At 41.0% G+C, this 24,308-nt stretch overlaps 1 protein-coding gene across 1 annotated transcript in view; it reads left to right on the top strand.

The window, feature by feature from the left end:
• MYO5A (myosin VA) overlaps nucleotides 1-24,308 on the top strand; it is a gene marked incomplete at both ends in the record, with an annotated part of 97,016 nt that overhangs the window by 2,280 nt on the left and 70,428 nt on the right. The window contains 3 exons of the mRNA XM_080626536.1: nucleotides 16,993-17,103; nucleotides 18,515-18,686; nucleotides 23,847-23,991. Coding sequence (XP_080482662.1) covers nucleotides 16,993-17,103; nucleotides 18,515-18,686; nucleotides 23,847-23,991 — 428 coding nt within the window. The remainder of the gene's footprint in view (nucleotides 1-16,992; nucleotides 17,104-18,514; nucleotides 18,687-23,846; nucleotides 23,992-24,308) is intronic.

Raw genomic sequence — 24,308 nt, forward strand, 5'->3', positions numbered from 1 at the left:
TCGCCCGAGTTGCTCGGGTAGCTGTGTTCATGTGAGTTACTTGGGAACAGTTGACAGAATTACATCAGTGACTGGGTGGCCAGTGTCGCAAGGAGGTTGTCAGCATCGCTGCAAATGTTTCCTGAGAACAGGAGACCCAGACCTTGTATGTCCAGCTGTCATTTGTGGAAGTGGGGCTCTCTGCTGTATGCTTCAGTGTGTCCAGTTTTGTTAACATGCACTGTTGAGCCTTCTAATCTGGTTCCTTTGCATGGCAGTGTAAAAATAGCACCTATTGTCTCAACCATGTGCCACCTTGAAATAGCATAAAGGAACTCTTATTTTCCCAAGCTAAACTCTGTTTTTTAGGAACTAGCAATGCACATTTTTGAGCCACTCCTGTGAAAATCCTGTTCCTTTGATTCATCCAGGTGTATGCCTAAACTCGGTGACCTCATTGTGTAGGCAGCCTCTTTGTTGTGTATGGTTATGGTTAATCTGGAAATTTGTATTTAAGTTAAAGGACTGGCTCTGGCACACTCACAAGATAGTTATAGTTATGAACAATGGGTCCAAACCGTGCCTGACTTTGTATCCTGTGATGCTGTGGGTACAGACCCTGCTTGAAGGCATTAGCTTCAGTTGTGGGATGCAGCAGTTTAAAACTGCTCCATGGGTTATATCCTGGGCATTCCTATTTAAAATATTATGCCTCTGAGCTGTGTTTAACTTGTCCCATTGGCCATCTATCACTGGCAGGTTGGTGGTTCTGCTGTAAGATCATTTCTGAAAGCTTTGGTTCTTTGACTTTGGAAACAAACAGGAGAATCTCTGTGTTTCCTGCATCACCATAGCCTCGCTGAGTTGTGATCAGATGTAGCTGATCAGCATTTCAGTAGCTGTTGACCTATTTGTACTGATCCATAAAAATTGATAGGGACAATCTAGGCCATGTGTCGGTTCCTGTTAGATGTAATCTGCTTTCCTTGGAAATCAAGAGCAAGTGAGGATGCTTTGCCTAGGCATGGAGCTCATCTGACTTCTCCGCACAGGCTGAACTGCCATGTTTTTGTGTTACACATCTTTGTGGGCTTCAGGTGTGTAAAACCAAGCCCCAGCACTTGCTTTCATTACCCGTACATGAAAATTAACTAATCAGATCAGATCACTGTGTTTATGTTGCCTCTTTTAAAGTCAGAGTGAAGAGTTGACATTCAGTCATTTTTGTCCTCCATCTCTATCCTTTTTTGCCTGGATTTGAGTTGTTTCCATTTCAAGCCGTGCTTTGCTACAGCACGCTGCTTTGCCTTCCTGGGATTTCTGTTTCAGTTTTGTATGGCTGTGCACAGCACACTTACTTATTTATCTATGCAGTCAGACATTCATTTATTTTCATTCTTGCTGCTACCAATATATGTCTGTTGTTCCAGTATCTTTGAGATTAGGGGCAGCAGGCTCCAGCCAGCTCACTCCTAACTTAGGGCCTAAGCCAATTTCAGTTAAGGTGAGTGGCAATATTCCTTTGAACACAGAGCAATCAGTAAACAGTTTCGCTGGTGAGCATGATCTGGGCAAGCTGAACTCAGTACCTGACCTTCAGTCCTGCTGCTCTGTCCTTGAAATGGTTCAGTTTGAAGTTTATGAGCTGTAAATTAAGTTAGGGAAGTGTCAGAGGGAACTGCATAGAACAAACCACTACTTGTGAACTCCCTAGCGTCCCAGGGAGCCCTTTCTTGCTCTCCTGGGACTGTCTGCAGGCAGCTGCTTCTGTGTGCAGTGTTAGGAGACTCGGTCCCCAGTTCCGTTGTGCCATGTCCTTACGGGCAAAGATGGCAAAAGGCAGATTTTGACCAGGTTATGGCTCTTCTTGGGTATGTCAATGGTACATAAGGAGGGAAATACAGCAAAAACCAGCCTGAGCATGAGAGAAAATACAACTATTGCCAAATTTCTGTGCTTATTAATGGGCTTCTTTGGTGGGTTAAAAACCCCTGCCTTAATGATATAGTCTTGTATATTGCCATTCAAACCACTGCATGTGACATAAGTGTTTACTAACACTACATGGTAACCACTTGTCTCAGTAGGTCATTGCTTTGTTCTTCCAGAGCCATGCTGCCCTGTAATGCAGAGATGGGAGTCATTCATCTCTACGCACAACTTGGGCATCCTGCTCTTACCTCTGAGTCGAACCCATGTGGTTTAGAGCAGAAAGGCTGTTGCAGAAATCAAATGTTTACTGTCAATTTCACATGAAAATGACAGAGATGTCATTTACAGTGTATTTTTTAACTGTATCTCTGTCTCTTCTAAAAAATGCAGTAGAAGAGGGGATATTTCAGCTGCTTTTCTGCTTCAGGGACCTGCTGTGCCACTAGAACAAACCTGATGGCAACTCTGTGGCAGCTCCCAACTTTGCACCAACTCTTTTCCTGTTGCCTTTAAACTGGAGGTGCTGGGGATGTAATTACCTAACAGCCTAACAATACTTGGTTTGCCCTAACCTGGATATTTTATTATGCTTTTGTGAAAAGTTTCCTGTAGTTGGATGCCAACTGGAGCAGCCCAAGAAGCTGAAAACCCTCTTGGCTTTCTAACGGCAGCTGTGTGACGTGTCAGCAATCCAGCCTTCTTGTTAAAAGAAACTGTGAGCCTTGGGAAACGAGAGGAGCGATGGTTTGAGTCAGAGCCCAGCCTGTGCCAGAGCTGTTCTCCTGCGTGCTGAGCGTGGCTGCAGGAGGAAATGAAACCACCCTGGGCAGGACGGTGGGGCCTGAGAGATAGCAAGCTGTTTGTGAAAGCTGCTCGCAGCACACAGTGTTTGGGAGGGTGTTTTTGGGAGGCCTACTCAAACACTGAGAGTGTAGCATTGTTGGGAGCTGCTTTTGGGGCAGGAGATCATAGCTTCATATCCAAAAATGTATTTTTTTTAATCTTATTTTTTGCTGTAGACCTCATCTTTAAACTTGTGTGAATTCTTTGTTATATGTAAAATAATTGTGAAGGTCCTATTTATAATAATTGGTCTTATTTTTTTTTTAATTTGGGTATCATGTTTGAACACTTACCTAATATTAGTGGATTATTTGGGAATCTCCCACAAACTGTCATCAGCAATCCTTGCAGAATAATAGTGTCTGTATGCTGAGCTGCCACTGGTTATTTGCAGTCAGTTTCTACTGCAGTGATTTTATAGCGTGTGCCAGATGGCTTAGGTAATGGATTACTATTATTTTTTAGAGAAATAAATAAAGAGATAAAGTGCTGTCAAACTCCTGCTGTGTCAGGAAATGTGTGCAATGACCACCCTTATCTTTGGTGAGCCACAGAGCTCCAAGTTGAGTTGGAAGGGATCAAGCGGCTGGTCAGGCAGATGCAACTGGCTCTTAGAGGCTCCTCATGGGGCCTTCCGGAGTTTAATCCTTTCCACTTGTTCTAATAACAAAGCAATTTGTCTCACTCTTTAATGAGACTCATTGCTTAACCTTTGTAGGACTAAAGAAAGCATTTTTGTTATTGAGATTTGCTCGTTGAACCAGTTGAATTGGAGGAAGTCACATAACCGTCCAGTATCACAAGGTTTCACTGTTTCTGGATGGTCTATTTTTAATAGGATTTAAAAAAAGCAAGAAGTGATAGGTTAATTGTAAATGGTGCTTCTGTGGTGAGGGAAAAGTAGCGCTCAGCTGGCAAATCTGCTGTGCTGTGGGTACCAGTGGGATTGTGCCTGGATTTCTGGCAAGTCAGAACAGTGTCTGCAGCTGACCTCAGAGGAGCCACCAACTTGGGGTGTTCTACAGGGACATTGAATTTGGATTTCATTCCGTGAAAACACGAAGCATACATTAAACAAATACCTAACTACTTGAAGTGTTGCTTGTATTACTGGAGTCTGTGATGCATGCATGTGTATATGAGCATATGTACAGACGTTGCTGGTTTGAAAGACATCTTGGCTAGTGGGAAGTAATGGACTCAGTTTCACTTCGGGCTGTAAAAGCAGCAAGAGCTCCTCTGATACAGTGGGTTTTATGCCTTTTGATTAAAGGCAGCTTAGCTTGGTTTGCCTGTATGAAGTTAGGGATGAGCAGAGCCTGAACTCTGCTTGGTTGGGTTTTATTTTGTACGCTTGAAGGCGCAGAGGTTAACTCTGATCCAATTTTGTGCTCACTGTAGTGGAGCAGTGTTTACTACTGCCTGTATTGTGCTGGACTCTGGTAGTGAGTATTTGTACAGTTGGGCCTGAGGCCAAGAAATGATGTTTGGGCAAGGCTATTGTTCCGGCTGCTCCATCAGCAAGCTACTCGAATGAGTTGCAGCAGCTTGCTCACCTTCTGCTTGTCTTCTCTGCTGCTGAAATAGCAAGGAAGAACTCTCTATTTACCCTTAATAATAGGTGGTTCTTGTTGCAGAAAATATGGTGTTAGGGTCAGACTAGAGCTGTGGTTCTTGGAAATCTTCATCATGTCTGTGACTTTGACTTTTTCCTCAAACTATGTCTTTCTGCTTAAGTTATTTTCATAGACCAGAACCCCATTCCTGATACACCACAACAGAGGCATGTTTTTATTTTGGGGATGATGCTCCTAAGAGATTGATTGGTTTAAATTGGTACCAAAACTTTTAAGTAGAAATGCATTAGGTACAAAATTGAATCTGTTATCTAAATGGCCTGGGAGATAGAGAAAATTCAAACCATGTTGAGTTCAAAGGCTCTTTGTACAGTAAGTTTTTCTTTTTGTTGGCTTTACTTTTGAGCTGCATCCAGGATGGAGTGTTGTCTGATTGGGTTGCTAAGGCCTTGTCTACCAACACTAATAGCAAGGCTTTTAGTGACTTCCTGGCAGAGAACAGCACTTTCATGTCAGTGCCAGTCCGTGCTCTATGCCACTCTTAGGACTGCATCATTTCCTCCTGTTCTCAGTGTTGCTTGGCTTTGCTTAACCCTGCGTTTGCTTAAGCCTGATACTGCAAATATTTATCCTTATTCCATGTGAGTAATCGCATTGCTTAATTCATGCTTTGAAATCAAGCATGTAAATCTGAAAGATTGGGCTTTTTTTTTTTCTTGATTTCCTCTTCTTGCAGGGCATGGCTTTGCTGTGGTATACCTGTTCAGAATAATTTGTGCAGGAAAACAAATTAAAACATATCCTAGGGATGTCGTCTTGTTGGGTTCTTTGTGTTAAGCTCTGTGTATGCAGTGTTGCAGTAGGTTGGTCACTTAAAACCCAATTTTAATGTTTAATAGCAAGAGTATTTTCAGTCGGAGCTTCTGCTTTCAGGACACCCACCATCTCGGGCACATAGTGGTTCCACTCATCTTATTTTAGCATAGCCCACTGTCTCAGCGTGCTACAGGCAGCAGCCTGATGTGAAATACTATGTGAGATGGATAACCTGAACTGCCCAGCACTGCACACATGTAAAAAGCACCAGAGATACCGAGCTGATAATCTGGGTGGTTTGGGATCTTCCTGTTCCTGGCCATCGGGGTCATAACCCTCATCTTTTGTGTCACAATACGGCTGCTTTGCTGCCTGCTCTCAGTTAATCACAGTATTTAGGAGTTTTATTTGTATGTATCAGTATACACATAAATGTAAGAAATAAATCAGTGCTGGCTAAAAGCTTTGTTGTTTTTTTGGGTTTCTTCTGCTTGTTTGTTTTTAAAAGAATACTGAGTACTTGGTGTGATGACATTAGGGGAATGCTGCTCTTGCTGAATTCTGGGCATTAGACAGCTGGAAGGTCAGCACAGGAAACATTAGGCACTACTAATAAAGTTTCACTCTTACTGTATGTCTGTGGATTGCACCTATTGATCCAAATTTTAATGTATTAGCGCATTTTAATGCAAATTCTGAAGAAGGTGAAAATGGGTTACTTATAAAAACTATAAATATAAATATGAAATATATATTATGAATGTATATAAATTTATAATATATAAATCTATATATAAAATATAATATAAAATTACTTATAAACAAAAGCAGAGATCTTGTGTCTTTACACCATCTGTTCTCCTTAGTGGCATGGATTTAATTTCTTTGGCCTGTTAATCAGGGACAATAGCAAGAATTGTCACAGATCTTTCCCTGAATACTAATGGTGTGCAGGTACTCAAGGCTGGAGTAAAGCTTTGTAAAATGTGAAGGGAGAAGAAGGTACAAACCCTAACATCAGATAAGTACGAATGAGGAGTCACCGTGCTGCAGAACGTTCTGAGGGAGCAGCATGAAGATGACACTGGAGGAGAAGCAGTCAGGGATGCAGAGTGCAGCTGTGCCTGCAGGGTCGTCTTTGAGCCTGTTACCTCCGTGCTGCTTGGGGAAAGTTGTGGTTATTTTATGAATATCTTGAAAGCTGTTTCATTTCCCTCATTGCTCGTCGAGTCTTCATTTCTACCTCTTAACATTGCTTCAGGTGTGGCTGTAGGTAGGGCTGTGAGGATAATTCATATAGGATAAAAAGTGCCTCTGATAATTAGCAGAAGTGGCTTGTTGAGTTTATTTAGCTCTTAGGAGACAGTGAGGATGATGAAGAGCAGACTCTTCCAGGCTACTTAAATACACTGTGGTCTGATGAGAGCCCTCGCTTTACAATTAAATGTAAAGACTAAAGCAGCATTGCTTTGAAGAGCTCTCATTCTGTCTTTGTAGTAGATAACATGGGGGGCAGGGAATAATGTGATGTGTGACTTGTGTCAAGTTTCCCAAGACTGCTTTGTGGTTAGATGTAAACTGCACGTTTCTCTCCTATATTCTCCTAAATACAGGAGAACAGAGACTTCTCATCTGAGTGACTTTCATACCCATATGGTCTCTTTTTTGTAAATGGATATGAAAAACCATGAAGTCTTGCTGCAGTTTACCAACGGTGGCTTTGAGTTGTTCCATTTGATTATCACAAGACAAGAGTTTTGCAATTACTTTGTGATTTACAGGAGGATACTCTTGCTCTTTGTAGAACAAGAGTGTGAAAATACTATGAGTTGGCCTAACAATGCAGGAATTCATTGCCCCAACATGGCTTGTCACACGTTACTCTCTGCAGACTCCATGGGTTATTCATAAGTATCTTTAAAGCAGATGACCTCAGTTGTTTTGCTGAGGAAGCCAGACAGAGAGATTCCTAAGTTGCCTTATGAGTTAGTGTACACCAATATAAGAAATATGGAAGTATTTTCTGTGGAGATTGAGCCCATTTTGCCTGGAAACGAAACACCGACTGCCTCTGAAAGTGCTGAAAATCTGTGTTACAAGAGATACGGGATGGAAATAGATGGTTTAGACTGTATGTATGTGAAAGTAAGTGAAATGTTTGTTTTTTCTTGGGTTTAAGATAGGTGAAGCGTGTACAGCCAAGCATATTCTAGTTTATTACTACAATGGTTTATTGAGGTTTAAAGTAAGTAGAGTTTTGACTTATGATCTGGAATACACAAGGAGGACTTTTTCAGACATGCCAGACAATAATGTCATTGTTTAGGACATAGTCTCCCTTGGAGAAATCTTCCATGAGGAGAAGCATTTGCAGAACTTGTTAGAATTTGATGTCAGAGTGCTCTTTTCCTTGTGACAGTCATATACTGGAAATAAAAAGGCAATATAAGCATGTTGCAAACAATCAAATAGAGATCTCTTCTTGTACAGAAGTGGGATAGTTTCTCTAGGGCTGAATGTGGAATACGATTTCCAGCCATTGTGAAAGGCATTAATTTCTCCTCCAAGACAGAGGTGTTTTCTGTAATTTCTCATGTTAATTGAGGTTAGAATTGCAGTGAGGAAATGGGCTGGACCAGTCAGCACTCAGGAGCTAGTGGTGCTGGTGCTCGCAGCCCTGTTGTGACTCCTGTGCGTGCATTTACATCCCTTTGGGGATGTATGGGAGCAGGGCTGAGGGTTGCAGGGGAAGAAGTGCAGCTGCTGTTGCTGGGGAGTTCCTGAGAGCAGCATTGACCTTAACCCTAGTTCTGCTTTCACAGCTTCCCCTGGCTCTTGTGGAGGCTCTGTGGGAGGTTTAACTGCTCGCTGGTTTGAAACTGGAGCTTGCAGGCTCGTTCATAGCTGGTCATTCTGTTTTCCTTGCGTGGGGACTTTCTGTTGATTTCCCATGAAAGCATGGTGAGAATAAATATAACCTCATTAGATGTGCTTCACTCATGTCAGATCGTTGTAACATGGCAGAAAGGTGTCTGTGGTGTGAACTTGACCATAATGACAGAGTTATGTTCTGGGTTAGCTGAGTAAAACTAGTTTTCCCTGCATAACTCTAGGTCAGTCAGAAAAAGCTCTGTTTTAATGGTAGAACCTCAAGCGGGTGTTTTACTTTCAGAGTGACTATGTTTTTGGGGGAGAGCAGGGGTTAGGATTAAGTAAAAACTAAAGAATGCTGTTTGGACTGGAGCTTAACTTTACAGAGAGATACTCGAAACGTACATTCTTATCTACTATCAAAACTTATGCCAAATACCTTTCCTTTCATTTTTAACTTTTGAATTAAGCTTTCACGGTTAAGTCATCAATGTTCTATACACCAGATGCTTTACAGATACCAGAAAACTTAGCTTTATTTCACCTCTGTGAGCCAGGTGGTAGTTATGGCTCCACGACTTTTTCCTCAATAACTTCTTGTTTCAAACCCCAGTGCTGCAGCAGGGCACGGCGCAGTGCATCTGCGCGATCAATACAACCCTTTATTTCCCCTTCCTGCCTAAGCGAGTGCCAGATACACCAAATAGTCTCATGGCAGTGATGCAGATGGCTCCGCGCTGAAGCAGGGACACCGAGACAAAAGACAGCGCTTCCTCTCTCTGCGTGTAGGAGCCCAGGATGAAGAACCAGCTGCAGCCAGTGCTGTGAGCCCCTTCTGTCCTCGAGGAAAACTTGGGCTGTGCTGCGTGTTGTGGGAAATGTATCAGTTCCCCTGGCCTCTGTGGGTGAGGCTTCTGGAAACTGTGGTGATTTGTAAGACCTTAAATCCACTCAAGAGCATTTCATTGTGTGACATCAGCAAGTGAAAATGTGAGGGTCCGGACTGAAGTTGTACCAGTGGCCTGGAAATAATACGTATTTCAGCGTTTAGGTAATGGTGCTGTGCAGTCTGTGTTATGACTTGCATCATCTTAGTGTTAAAACAAAACCACTTTTTTCATTTCCCCTCATGGTATTTGGTTTCTTGGATCTTGACTTGAGGCACCCATGATGTTAATCATGACACGTTGAATGAGGGGTTTTGTGTATTCCTTAAGTATTGGCTTTTAAGAAGTTCTTAAAATTAAATTCTTAAAATTAATTCTTAAATTGGAGTATTTTTGTAATATACCCACAACATTCACTGTAAGCATGCATGAAACCATACATCCTTTCCCTAATATTCTCAATATGTCAATATTTCTCAATATGTCTCATTGGCTTAATATTCAGGGAATGGCTGGAGTTGTTTCATTTGCCCTTAAATTTCTTGTGGCCACTCGTCTACAACTCTTGTAACATGTTTTTCAGGTTGCATGAATTAGGGGTTTTAAGGCAGGCTTACAATCCTTTTTGAAATCACTAGCATATAATTCAGTGCTGGCCTTCACTGTGGTGTTATGGCTCAAAATGCATTGCAGTGTATGCCTCTCTGTGTGGACATGACCCCAAATGAAGTTTTATATGAGTGAGAATATTTCCCTGTCGCTCAGTCTGGGGTAGGTGTCACGCTTCTGCTTGATGTTTTCCCTGACCTTATTGTGGTTATTCAGCTGGTTTGTCTCAAGGAGTGACCAAAACATTGGTGGGTTTGATGTAGCTGTAATTGCCATCTTCCTGAAGATCTCTCGGTCGCGTTCATTCCTTTGACAGGTCTAGAAATCAAAACTGTTTCAAACACAGAATTGAAACAGTTGAAAATATTTTCTTAAACGTTAATTTTTTTGTTTGAATATCCATTTTTAATCCTGATTTGCTTTAAATGAGTGTTTCTTGATCAGTGTGCTGCACTGAATGGGAATGACATACTGCAGCAAGTAAGGTGGAAGTGCTGGTGTTTCACCATGGTTTTAATGTGGGTTATTACCTTGCAGGTTTGCTGATGCCTGGTGATGTGTGAGGAACCCCGCAGTCAGACAGGGCAGGTGGGGAGCCGCAGGGGCAGTGACGCGAGGGGATCATCACTCCTTGTTGTCCTATATAAGCTCATGGTAGTGGTGGGGGTGTAGGCAAGCATGTAGCTGCACTTCCCATTTAACACCTTTGTCCAGGCCAGCGTCTGCCCCAGTCCTTGTGAAACGTGATTTATTTTTCAGTAATTGACAGTGCAGCCTTAGTTAAGCCCTGTCAGAAGCATCATGTGGGCAACTTCTTGGTGTACCCAGCAGCACTGCATGTGACGTCCCATCGCTGTCCAGTGGCTTTCTACAATGGGTGCTCATCACAAGATGAGCGATGATCACAGCGTACAAGATGGTAACTGTGGCTGAAGGTGGAGAAGAGCCTGTGAAAAGAGGGTCTGTGAGACACAGCATGTGAAAAGAGGGTCTGTGAGACACAGCATGAGCTGACAAATGCTGTTCCTGCGTGCAGCAGCTCATAGTGAAGTATTGTCTGGGTTAATAATGACTGAGTATAAACCAGATCTGTCTTCCTCAGTATGACATTCTGAAGAGGGCAAGTGCAATCAACATAGAATGTAGAAAGTTTTGTTTTTAAACATGAAAATTCACGATTTTTAAACAGTTTATGTGTGTTAACTCCTTAAAAATGTGCCTTACAAAAATTGTATCAACTACAACCTGGGAATAGAACTGTTCTTTGATAGATTTGATAGTTTAAGGTAAAACACTGAGTTTTCTGGCCTTGATGTCAGACCCAGTGCCTAGATTTGCAGGGTGATAATTTGCTCTGAATTGCAGTGGAAAGGTTGCTAAAATTGTAATATTTCAAGAAATTTTAAAAAGTCTACATTTGTGTTTGCTGACCAGGGTTGCCTGTAGCAGCAGGTGTACATATCCTGTGTTGGGGTTTTAGCTTTTCTTGTGTTGCTTGAAGTAAGGTGAAGTTTCAGGTAAATGTAAGTCAATAGGCATTTTCCTGGTGGCTGAAGGTATAAATCTTGCTGCAGTGATTCTTTGTGGCATGCCAACAGTTTCTGATTGTATCTTGTACAATCAAGGTGTGCATGGCAAACAGCGTGCAAGTTGTTTTTATTTTACAAGGCACCAGGCCCTAAATGCAAAGAATTCCTTATAGAAATGCTTAAAAGAAAGAAGGAAAGGCATTTTGACTTACATCTGCAAACACAACGTCAGTAGCATGCAGGCTGGTGGTGGTGTCTTGGGATGTAGCTCAGAGTCACCACTGTCCCCTGGATGCTGTTTGAGAGCTCTGCATGTGGCTGGTCAGGGACTTTGCACAGGTCAGAACAACATGAGGCTTTTGATCTTTCTATTGGGTAAATGAGCTGTGTGAGATTGTTTTTCAGATAAAACATTAATAGAAATTGTCACATGTGTTTTCCCCACTGTATATCATGATGGAAATGTCTTTGTAGATCAACACTTTCTAAATGCCAGGCCTTAAACTATACAAGAGGTATGAGGTATATAAATGGCTGTTGCTGAGCAACAAGAGAGAAAATATGCTCCATGCCCCAAAAACGCTGCTGCCTTTAAGAAAACTGATAATTTTTGTTTTGATTCTTTTGCAAAGTTAATGATGCCATTTCCTTCAGGCCGTAAGAAGAATTGAGATGGGTTCTGCAGCAGCCTGCTTGCCTTGGGAATGCTCTTATGTCTGATCCTGCCTGGTTACTTGGCATGTTTATGAAAGGAGGGTAAAGTCTTGTCTTTCTTTTCAGAGTGCAGCCTCAGCAGCAGTTTGTCGGTATAAATGCAGTCCTTCCTTTGGACTGCCTGTGTATCACAGGGCAGATAGCAGAAATTTTAGTGGCTTCAGCAGTTGAAGAAATGGGACCTCCTCTCACCTTGTGTGTGAATGATCAGGATCTCTTTGTAGGGGATCCGGGTTGGTCAAGTTAAGACTTGTGTTTGACCTGGCCTGCTTACGGGGTTAATATAAAAGCTGAACTTTTCTGTTTCAGGTGTTTCTAGGCTCAGTATTATCATCCACGGTGGTGGTGCTGTGAACAAGTATAGGGGAGAAGATAAAAAGCTGAAAGGAAGTTATTATAATAGCATCAAATTATGTTTTCAGAGCAGTCCCATCCAAGGAAGTCACACAGCTCAGAAATCCTTTTCTAATAAGTCTGCGTTTTGCACAGATCATTTCAACACTTCTGCAGTGAGAACATTTACAGCGTTGTGCTTTGTTTTGATATTGTGCCTTGCTAGCCCAGACACTTCTCTTTTTCCAGCCTAATAATTCAGCCTGCTCTTTCCAGGTGGCCGTGTTCAGTTAGCAACAGGTTCAACACTGAATGACTTCGGTCCAGTTTGGCTTTGACTTTCATCAGCTGTTGCTGTTCCACCAGCTCCTTCAGCTACTGCTGCCAGAAGTGATGGTATCTCTTTGATGCAGACATCACCGAGCTGGCTTATTCCTACTCAAACCTGAGGTCATTCTGGAGAGAGAGAGGGGCAGTGCCTCTTGTAAGGTTCTCATGGTTAACACCTGAAAGACCCTGGGGTTTGAGGCTGCCTGTAAATAGATAGCTGATCTTGGCTAAAGTGAATTCTCATACAGGTTCACTTGCATGGGTAGGTCTTGCTGAAAAACTGGGGACTGGTCTTTTTGAGTTGAAATTTTGTTTCTAGGATGTAGATAATTTCATAAACTCTTTCAGCTCTTATCAGAAGAGCTGCCAAGCTGGGAAGGTAGCTGTATCTGCTTCTGCAGTGTTTGAGATTGTGCAAGGGAGGTAGAAAACTGTTTGACTGCTGGAGGGACAGCTGAGCCGCCTGCATGGCTAATTCTGTCAGCAATGTCAATTAGTGCTTCAAGAGGTTAATATCTCAGAAGAGAGGCTTTGTGAGTCATATGATCTTATTTGGTAGGTAATTCTTATAGTCTGCTGATTTCTTCATGTGATCTGAGGCAAGAAATCATGAGGTATGACAAAATATTGCGATTTCCTATTATATTTTCTCATTATATAAAACTGTAGTAATGCTGCCCGCTTTCTGACCCCCCAGTAAAAAGTGGAAACTTCTCCCTCTATTTGTTTCTGCTGTGAATTCTTTTAAAGAGTCACTAATAGTGTAGCTACCACTAAGCCATTGCCTTTCAGCAGCCCTCCCTACTTGACCTTTGTTGAATAGGTATTTCATACTTTGTGTGATTTTGGAGGTGTTGGGGTTTTTTTATGTTAGCCTGCTGAGGCTGGAAGAGAGTTTAGGCAAGAAACTGGGTTTGAAACAGTCCGGTCAGTATTCATTTAATTATTTGTTTTCCTTCTGAATTCAGGCATATTTCATCTATGTGCCTTACATTTTCATTCTAATGTAAAATATCATTCAGTGCCTTTCCTTGAATAAATTGTACTGTTATATCCCCTGTCAGCAGTTTTATGTTGGTTGTTCAATCTGCATCAAACTATTACAGAGGAAAGCATTCGTTGATCAGAATCAGGCACAATTTCACTGAGGTTCATTTGATTCTTGCTGCAATTTTTATTGTCATTTCAGTGCTATAATTTTAGAATTTATTGTCATTTTTAGGCTAGAATTTCCTTCCCTTTTTAGAGGGCTGATTTGTAAATTGGTGTCTCTACAAGTTTATCATATTTTAGTATTCATGTTGTCATAAACTTGATTTTATATACTAGTAAATGAAGAGGGATGAATGGACAAGAGTAAGATAATTCCCAGGAGAGAGGCCCTCTGTTCTGTTTGCACCAAAGGTGGTGCTTCAATTTCTGCTGTAGGATTGGATCCCATTAAAGGCTAGCCAGCAATGGGATTTTAACACCAACTGATTATATAAAAGACTGAAAATCTTATGTTGCAAATCATTCTGCTAAATTAAGGAGATGAGAATGTTGTGAAATGATTCAGTTCTTGTAAGAAGGAACATCTCTCTCTCCTCCCACTTCTTCCTTTTACCAGGTGTTTTCTTTGGCAGAGATTTAAGGCTAGGCAATGAAAAGCTACAGCTTAGTGCTCATAGGATGACTTCAGTATCTGTGGGGTTATGTCATGTGGAAGGTTCAGCTGTCTGTAGTAAACTGGGTTAGAACCCAGTTTCTATGGTGATCTGTTTTCTTCTTTCTCTTTCCCTTCTGTAGACAGGAGAAAATGTACAGTTTCAGCTGAATAAATTAAAGGTGCCTATTTCATGCTGGCATAGATCATGCAGTTAGAAACTGCTATGCAGCATTTGCTGCCTGAAGTTAACAGTGTTTGTGTCTTAGAAGGCTGCTGCCTTTTTTACATCAGGAAACTTTTCATTGTGTAGCCTAGAGGAAACCAGCCTGCTAACCTGTTTTGCTAGACAGTATTTAAATGCTTTCCTCTTTCAGATTGCATTTACTTTGCTTTCTTTTAATTCCTGTGATGAGCGGGAAATAACATCCATCAGAAATGTTGAGGATAGGGAACTGCTGCTATAGCTGGGGTGGGGGAAAACCTCAGCAAAGTGTGGTAGGCATTCAGTCTTCAGCCTGACACTGCAGCATCTTTGCTTTAAACTGAAAAACTTCCCCACTTTATGGCAGGGTTTTGATTTTTTCCCAGGTAAGAGAGTTCTGTGAACAAGTGCATTGGGGTAAGTTTGAAGTTTTATGGGGAATCCTTTGTTTAAAAAACAGGTGTAAAGGAAAGAAGACATTGCTCCTGAGCATAATATGTGGCTTTAATGCTGCACCCCTATGGTCATGTCCTGGTTAATTTGGTATTACGCTGTAGTTTCTGTAGGTTTGTATTTGCATTAGCACATACGTATATTACCACACACCTTCATTTTAACCTGAACGAGGCTTTTAAGCCCGTGAGTTTTGGATACAGCAGGGCTGAAAACAAACATAATCCAAGTGCCCAAGTCATGGCTTCTGCTGGTAATTTCCCAGCTGCTCCACTGCTTTTCTGTTGTCCTCCATTGCTGTTATTATATACAGTGCTCTGTCAATGGCAAGACCACGTACAGAAGAATTGTTTGGGGATCTTTAATTTTTCAGATAATTCATCAATATTCTTTTCTTTTGGGGAGCGGGATGAGGGTGTGTAAATAATAAAGTAATACTGTACTTTTGTACCGGAAACAATAGCAAATACATATGAAAATAATAAAGGTTGATGGGGGAAAAAAAAACCCAACACAGCCACATTCACTACAAAGAACAGTCTCTTCTCTTTGTGTAAGTTACGTTCTCAGGGCTTACATAAACATCCAGTGAAGATGAAGAGAGACGAGGTGTGGGAGCACAGCGTACTCTGTAGTGGGAACAATGAAAGTGGTTTTGGAACCAATTTTTGATTCTTTATTTCATTACTTTTCTCCTTTCACTCAGTAGGGAGGATTGGTTTACATCCATGGCACGTGCTTTTCAGGAGTTAGGAGCTTTCTAGACAAAGGCAGCAGCAGTGCTTTAAAGGCTGCAGAGTGTTAAGGGTAAAAGCCATTGATTTAGGCTGCTGTAAATTACTCACGTGCTCTGTTCTTGAGAAATGTCCTGGGTATGGGAAGCAAATTGCTGTGTCAAGTTTGAAAGCTGCACATTCCTGGCAGCCTCTATCCAGGCAGGGTGCGTTTCCCCCTTCTGGACCAGGGGCTGGGGCTCCTCTAGTCTTGCTCATCAACCCGTTGCGTTTGCTGAACACACTTTATCATTTCCTGTGTTGCAAGAAGATGGCAGTGTAAAGTTTGGTCTTTCGAAGGATCCCGAGTAGAAACAACAAGTTTGCCATTTTAAGTAGAGGGAAAACTGGGTTAGTAAGAGGAGGGAAAAGAGCGCTTCAGCATTCTTTGAGGCAGAAGATGCTATACAAAGATAAGTTGTGTAAGATTAGGTGATGAAGCTGTATGAGCACATGCAGTTTTCTCTGCCATCAAATGTTTGCTTTGTCAAATACTTAACAGTTATTTTGAAATAACTTAGTGTATTGAGAGTGTTTTGCAACATGGCTGCACCTCTAAAGCCAAAAAGCTGTTTTATTTGCAAAGGTGATGGGTGTGGGATGATCCCAGTGCTCTCGAGGCATTGCAAGAGCATCAGTTCAGAAGCTTTAATATATTAAAAATGTCGTAGCCTTTTCCTTGTATTACTCAAGAGCTGCTTTCGCACGTACTTATTTGCATGGATATGCAACTGTATAAGTAATTAGGTGGTTTCCATACACCTTTGATTCTGGAATATGACATGACCATTAGGTCTTTACCCTATTAAAAATACTTTCTGGTTTGAAAACAGGCCGTATGTTTGTTCTGGGTTACTTTTATGAATAAAGTTTGGTGAAAATAGGCATTAACTGGAATGCTGGTTTGTTGAGGGGTTTTCCCTATTATTTGGAGGTCTTTTTAACCAAATCTTTTAAGTTTTTTTTCTATTGGCATTTTGGAGATAATCTGTTTTAAACTTGCCCTATTTACAACTATAAAGGAAAGAGCATTTAATACTTGAGATCGGGTAGCTTTGCCTGAATTAACACAGATGTGCCAAAGTGTTCTCTTAGGGGGAGAAAAAAAAAGGCAGAAAGAGCTATATAATGTTATGCTGCAAATGCATTTAGAACCTACTCAACAGAGTTACTCTAACTAATTTTTTTTTATAGCCAAGTATTTGATCTCTCTAAAATCACAGATTTTTTTTTTCTTTGTAGATTTTCAGCATTGAATGTGCATCTTGTAACATTCTGTGGGGGAAATGTCTTTTTCTGGTGGGGAATGAAATTAAGCTTGTATAGCCTTTTATCGATAGAGCAACTTATCGCAGATGTTCAAATGCGAGGGTTTGGATGTTCAACATCCATGTAAAAAAAAAAGAAAAACATGGCTTGGGTGTCACGTATATTGATGATTTAACTCTATTGCCACAAGCAGCCAATGATCCTTTGCTGTTGTTACTGTATTGCAGTATGCCAGGGTTTGGATCCCTGATCCAGAGGAGGTCTGGAAGTCAGCAGAACTTCTCAAAGACTATAAACCTGGAGATAAAGTCCTCCAGCTTCGACTTGAAGAAGGCAAGGTAGGTCTGCGGTGTTCTTAAGGTGATTTTCTTCTTGATCAGAGGCTGATACATCTAATGCAGGAAGCTGCATTATGTCGGAATGTATCTGTATTTATGTATGTGCAATTATACTTAGCCACTGACTGCCAGTGGTATTTTTTTTGGTGTGATAAATTATACTGTTTAGTTAGAAAAATCCATTTTGCCTGGTCTTTAAAATAACATTAAAAAATGGTTGCATTTATCCAACTGCCTGTTATATTCAGTTGCATCATCTTTTTCTGCTTGTGCTGTTTAACCTATAACCCTGGTTTGATACTGCAGTGAGAACAGTGTTGCAGAGAAAGAACTGTGACTTGTAAGTTGAGCAGAAGATTACTAAAGATAAAAAAGGGAAAAGATTAAGGGCATGACAAAAATGATGCTGTATACAGTGGACAGAAATGGTGACGAGTGCGAAAAGCTCCTTCTAGTAAAGGCCTGTTCATTTTTTTCATGCTACTTAAATGATTATTTAGTTTTAATGATGGTGATTCCTCAGATCCTCTAATGAAAAATGTAGATCTAATGCAGGGGATGAAATACTTATTTTTACTTTCTTCTTTTTTCTTACGAGTGGGCATCTTAGATCCTGCTTTCATGTAGAAGCCTACAAAGCAATGAAGTAAAAAGAGCAGACTATATATATATATAAAAAACAGCTTCTAAATAAAATATCTTACTTGAATGAATTTCAGTCTTTGACTCAAATTTCTTATATGACAATATGAGTACAACCTTTTTAATCTGATGAGATTAATTTTCCCTTCATGTATTCCAGGCTGTGTGGTGATGCTGCACACTTACATGTAGTAGAATGGGGGTGTTTGCCAGTTAAGTCACATTATGTAGGGACAAGGAAATAGCAAGTAAATAAAGTGATTTTAGATCTAGAGACAGGTGCAATTAAACCATCCATGTTAGAGACTGATTTTCATCTGCAGAAATTGTAAGTAGCATTTTTTCCAGTTTATGTGTTCCTCATGATGTTCTCCCTTATTCTCGTGTTGTATTAGCCTATGAAGCTGGCTGATGGGAATCTGCTTCCTGTGTTCCTCTCACGAGAAAGATAATTTGGAAAAACTGGTTAGATATTTGATAGAACATATTTTGTTTTGTTTAATAAAAAAATAGGCAACAAAATCAAGGGGTTTGCTTAAGTAATAGTCTGAAAAAATTATATCTCTTTATGGTTGACTGGTATATATGTAGAATACCCTTTTGGGAAATCTTAACATTTTGGAGAAAAAGCTGCAAACTGAAATCACCAGATAGTTTAAATATTGCTTTATTTTTTGGGGCATCTTTTGCTGGGAAGAACGGCTGGAGGGACTGAATGAGGAAACCTAAACACCAGCTCTTTCAACACGTGTTTTCATTTGATTTTCAGGACTTAGAATATTGCCTAGATCCGAAGACGAAGGAACTCCCGCCCTTGCGAAACCCTGACATACTTGTTGGTGAAAATGACCTCACAGCACTCAGTTATCTCCATGAACCTGCTGTTCTACACAACCTCAAAGTTCGATTCATAGACTCTAAACTAATCTATACCTATTGTGGCAAGTACAGTCTTTTCATACCATAATCTTTACAGAGAATGCCCTAGATGGGAAAAGGGACGTTGATTATTGATATGTCTGCCTTTAAGTTAAAGTAAGTTAATACCAGGCTATGTTGGGCTATTGTTATGAAAGTCCCTATGTTTGTTGTGGTTGTTAAGTGCTTCAAGTATACTTGACAGTATTAAGGTTCAGAGAAAAGCCTTAGTGTTCCCCATAGGCTTACTTTGATAGGCATGGGCTGGCGGAGGGCTTCACATGGTGCAGATGCAGGAGGCGAGCCTTGCTGTTCAATGTGTTTGTTACCCAGCTATGGTTGCCTACCTCTGCACTGAGCTCCTCCCCCTCTGTATGGAAAATACCAGTTTATTTTCCTTTTCATGTTTTCCAGTCAGTGCAACTACAAGAGTGAATTTGTAACAGTACATGAGGCAATGCTTGTCCAGTCACAATTAGGAACAATCTTGGTTTTAAAAATACCATTTAGCTCATAAGGGATTACCTGAAGTTGTAATTGCATGTGTTATTTTCAGATGGTCAGAATGAGAGGAAGTTACTTTAATGATAATTTCATCATAAGTGCAGAATTGCAGCTGAGTGGTCTATTTTAAAGAAACATTGTGAGATAATTTAGGCTCAAAATTTAGATTTCATGATTCTGGACTTTGTGTGCATGTGTTTCTTTTAAATCTCTGTTCAGTCAAAACATTGCTAACTTTTCACATAACCTTTCCATATACATAAACTTTGTAAATTTTCGAATGTTTCTCTGGTTTATCTGTATTTGGACACTGTGCCAGTGCATAAGAAACAGTTTAAATCATAAGTGGATGTTTTACATTTTGAGTAAAACAAAACGTAGTACGATGATGTGCTTGCTAGAGACTAGATATTGAAAATTTTCTTCTTGTCTGATTGAGGCAAAGACACATTTCTCCAGTACCTGTAGTGAAATTATCATTTCATATCCATTGTAGCCTGGTTTATGCCAGGAGAAAACATGCCCCATGATTTCTTTTTTTAATATACAATTCAACTTTGTCTCTAATAAGACTTTATTAGGATAGTCCCAGTTCTTGGTATTCCAAGCCAGAGTACACTGAACCTCCTTGATGTTATCATATATTATTAGAGTTGTTGTTTATAATTTCATTTGTTTTGCAAACTATTGAGTAGGAAAGTCATATTGCAAGGTGGCCCTTGACAGATATCAGCTAATCATGGCTGCAGGTAGCTGAAGGCCTTGTTCTGTCCTGCTCTGCGTATAGAGCATACCAAGGGTCAGATCTTCCGTCTTCTGGTCACTGTTACAGCTCCACCTATGGTGATGTGTATGGAAAGCTAAGGTGACCACATTAAACATGTTGTGATGGACAGGCTGTAGGCATTAATGTCCTCCCACATTTTGCTCACTCTCCTATTCCTAGTCTGTGGATGCTCAGCAGAGTGTATCTATTCCCAGTCCTGCTTTCAAGTGTCCAGACTGTGGAGGACTGAATCAGACTGTGCCACCCTCTGCTTGGAGCCAGCCTTCATTCCTGTAGGAGTGGGAGATGATTCATACCCGTGTCTCATCCCATCATGCAGTCAGAGCATGGCCAGAGGCACAGAATAACTTAGATTGCAAGAGACCTCTGGAAATCTTCAGTGAAGCTCCCTACTTAAAACAGGTCTGACCAGATCAGGTTGCTCAGGTCTTGGACCAGTCTGTATCTGAGATTTGAGTATCTTCAGTGATGGACATACCACAGCCTCTCTGGGCAACCCCTTCTGAGAGTGCATGTTCTGGTCCCTGCACTGGGAAACTTCCTCAGTTCCCCAGTTTAGGCATTGTCTGTGTTTCACTCCCTGGTGCCCCCACCCAAAGCTCTTGATGAGGAAACATTTTGTGAAAGGGCCTTGCACAGCTGGAGTCTCATGGCTTGAGGGTGTAAGGGTTTCACTCTGAGTTTCGTGGTCCTGTGCCTACTGATACCGCTGTACCTCTCCCGTAAGGCAGCCTACCCGGTTCATGTTTTGGCTGCTTACAATGTGCTCTGTGTTTAGCATCATTGAAGAGGCTCTCAAAAGGAATGTGCTTTCTGCTAGTTCTGTTTTGACGTGTTTGGGAAAGCATGTTGTTCTCATGTTTTCCCTTGTGCCACTTCAGTTGTGGGTTTGGCTGGTTTTATAGTTTCTCATAGTGCTGGAAGGCAGTTAGCTCCTCATGGATGGGTCTGCCAAAGGGCGTGGGATGGCGGAGCTTGGTCAGCTGCTTTGCTTCCAAACAAGCCTCAAGTGATGACTCTGCTAGCTACGTGTGGGTTTATTAGAAACATGTGGATCGAGTAGCGTGGGGGTTCCTGGTCCTGAAAGTGCAGGTGAAAGAGGTTTAGCTCTTCCTCAAGAGACGGGAGGAACGCAGTATGTGGTGGATTTATTAGTCTGGGACGTAGGCATGTGTACGTTATGTTACAAGCTAAAGAAAATACAGTTGGCGTGTCAGCCCTTCAAAATCTGATCCTTTGGCCATGGACATTCACCTTTCAAACTGCTCTGTTGTTTCCTGTCCTGAGTACAAGTTAACTTCCCCTTTGCAAAGATTATTGCCTTACAGCTCTGCCTGTGGAAGGAACTGCATTTGCCTCCTTAATCTGACTCACACATTAGCCAGGTTAGTTTAAATACCTCATGAAGGTGGTTTGAGCTTGCCCAGTTGATTTAGCCTGAAGGAGATTAAAAAACACCTTAATCCACCAAGAGAATTGTTCTCAACCAGCAGAACTAGAAGTAGATGTCCACGGCCCTAGAAATGATTTCAACCACTCTGTCTTAGTGTAGCATGTCAAATGGATATTAAGTCCTTTAAAATTTCACTTCGAAGTAATCCAGACTTGAACAGAAAACATCCTGATTTCTTAATTTCATGTCTGCCTTTTACTAGCAATTCAGAGGTGATTTTTAACTTTGCTTTACTGTTGGGGGTATGAAATGAAGAATTAATGAAGGAAGTTGGGAAAAAGAAAATCTGAACGCTTACGTGGAAAAACTGCTATGGCTGCAATTACAAGTCAGGGATACTGCTAGTTAGTTCAGAGGTATAAACTACTGCCTGCTATGCAAGAGAGCAAACTTTCAGTTAATAATTAATTTATGTTAATATCCAGTTTGTCCACAGATGGATGATTATGTTAAAAGAATTAAATACACTTATTTTGGGTATATATAAGATGAATGGCAAAGAGAGTAGCCAGAGTTCAATTTAGTGTAATTGTAGGAACGAAAACGCACATAAATCTGATCCGAGACAGGCCATGATATTTCTTAAAATAGCAACATGATTTAGTGGAGATAAAGTTATATATAAATTCATCTGGATTACAGTCCTGCGAGACGGACTGATTTAAAAGTTCCGTACAAAGCACATAATCCCTGACTCTTGTTTTGGATGTTTCCAGATGGTAGTTGTTTGTTGATTTTACAGGTCGCTACCGAAGATAAGTGATTTAATATGCTGGAGACTTGTCACGGGGCTGCTTGTTTTGAATTCAAGGGTCTATTTTTGCCAACATAGCCAAAAGCAGGAGGGAATTGTCTGAAGCCTCGCATGGCTTTTTTTCAATGTCTCTTTGATTAGACTTGCAAGCCTGGAAGGCTGGGCTCCCTGGAGCAGCGTTACTTAACTTTTTACTACTTGTCAGTTACAAAGGGCAGATGTTAAAAACCGACAGCAAAAATACTGCGTGAGTCTGCTGGTGCTGAGGTGTCCCCTACTCGTAACTCCCTTATGTTTTGGCTCATCACTGCGGCATTAGAGCTTGGCATACAGTTTTATAGAGACTTTTCATTTGAGCTCCTGAGTTGTTTCAGTGGAGTCATGGCTGATGGAAAAACACTGACTTGACTTACATGGGTGTGTGTCTAGACATAAAACCTGCTGTGTATTTGAGGAAATAGATTGAGGCCTCTCAGATCTCTTTGTGACAGATACTCTATTATTTAATGTTTTTGCTAGGGTTTGTGCTTGATCTCTAAGTGCATGAGAGGATTTAAAAACGGATGATGCTCCCAGCAGCGGTGCCAGACTGTAGGTGCTTTCACTTCCCTGCTTTTCCGTGGAAAATTTCTTAGATCATCCCAACACTGTGATCTGCACAGAGCAGAGGGCTGGGATCTGCACTGAGGAAGTCTCTGCATGTGCGTGTGAATTTCTGGGTAAATTTAGAAGCAAGTTGAGTGCTGTGGAAATGCTGCTGGTGCAGGTCCTTCAGGGGTGGTTGGCCAAGGAGCATGTGTAGCATGCTTGCTATAGTCACTATGCAGCTGTCTGCAGCTGCATTAAACACTCCTAGGCACCAAAATACATATGTGAGAATAAATTCTGCTTTTAAAATGGCCACTTCAGTGATGGAGATACCACTTCTATGTCTTACATGGTATTAAAAGAAGCAGATACGTGTTTAATTGGGATCTAAGAACTAGAAAATGGAAGGTGTAAGCAGTTACACACACGAGTGTTTTGTGGTGCCTTCTAGAGGTATAATTACTTAAATTCCTGGCATGACTGTGTACCGCTGTGTATCAGCCCTATGAAATATATCTAATGGGAGGGTTTTTATCCTTTTGAGCAGGAGGTTGTCCTGCCTAACATGCAGAGGTGCCCTGGAATCCAAATTACACAATGACTGGTTTGTTGCTTTTTACAAAAACTGGTCACAGCGTAACAGCTGAAGGGTTAACCCACTTCACCTATCCAAACTGTCAGCCCGTGAGGCCATGTGGTAGTTATAACTCACAAATCATTATCATTTGTAATTCACAGTAATACACAGGGAAGTACAATGCACGTTCATTGGTTTACTGCAGTGAGCAGGCGGTGTTTCAAGTCAACACACTCTGAATCTGGTTGTTCTATGCTTGCTAGGAAAGACAGAGAGGAAAAATAAGAGGTTGTCCCTGATGTGTTTTCCTACAGCAGAGTAGAAGTTAACTCTTCTGATACTTTTTGAATGCAAACCGTGGTGAGAATAAGTATCTGTTGAAGTCAGTAATATCAGATTCTTATTCTTCCCCAGTTACTATTTTTAGAAAGCTGAGAACAATAGTTGGTGTTAAAGCTATTTTTTTGGTTTTATTTTGAAACACCTATTCATAATTCCTATTGTTCCATTTCCTTTCTAGGTATCGTCTTAGTGGCCATAAATCCTTATGAACAACTGCCTATCTATGGCGAAGATATCATCAATGCATACAGTGGCCAAAATATGGGGGATATGGATCCACATATCTTTGCGGTGGCTGAAGAAGCGTATAAGCAGATGGCCAGGTTTGTAGACCACAACTGTTGAATTCATTGTTTTTCCAAGAGGAATAAAACTAAAAATTCCTGGCCAGTGGCCTTCTCTTTGATTTATAGCTCATGAAGTATTTTGCAAGATCTGTCTTTTATCCAGTGTTTTAGTACATTTCACAGGAGGATAAGTTGCCTAAGTTAGTGAGCAGTAAAGCGTTATGAATGCCGCAGAGATCATGGCTGCTGACAGGTAACAGGAATAATCACAGATCCGGTCAGTATTTAGGTCTAAAGTTAGCCTAGAGCTTTATAACATTAGGATGTTTTAATTTGATTAGCAAAATACGGAG

This window comes from Psittacula echo (genome assembly GCF_963264785.1).
Source record: "Psittacula echo genome assembly, chromosome: 10".
Taxonomy (NCBI): Eukaryota; Metazoa; Chordata; class Aves; order Psittaciformes; family Psittacidae; genus Psittacula; species Psittacula echo.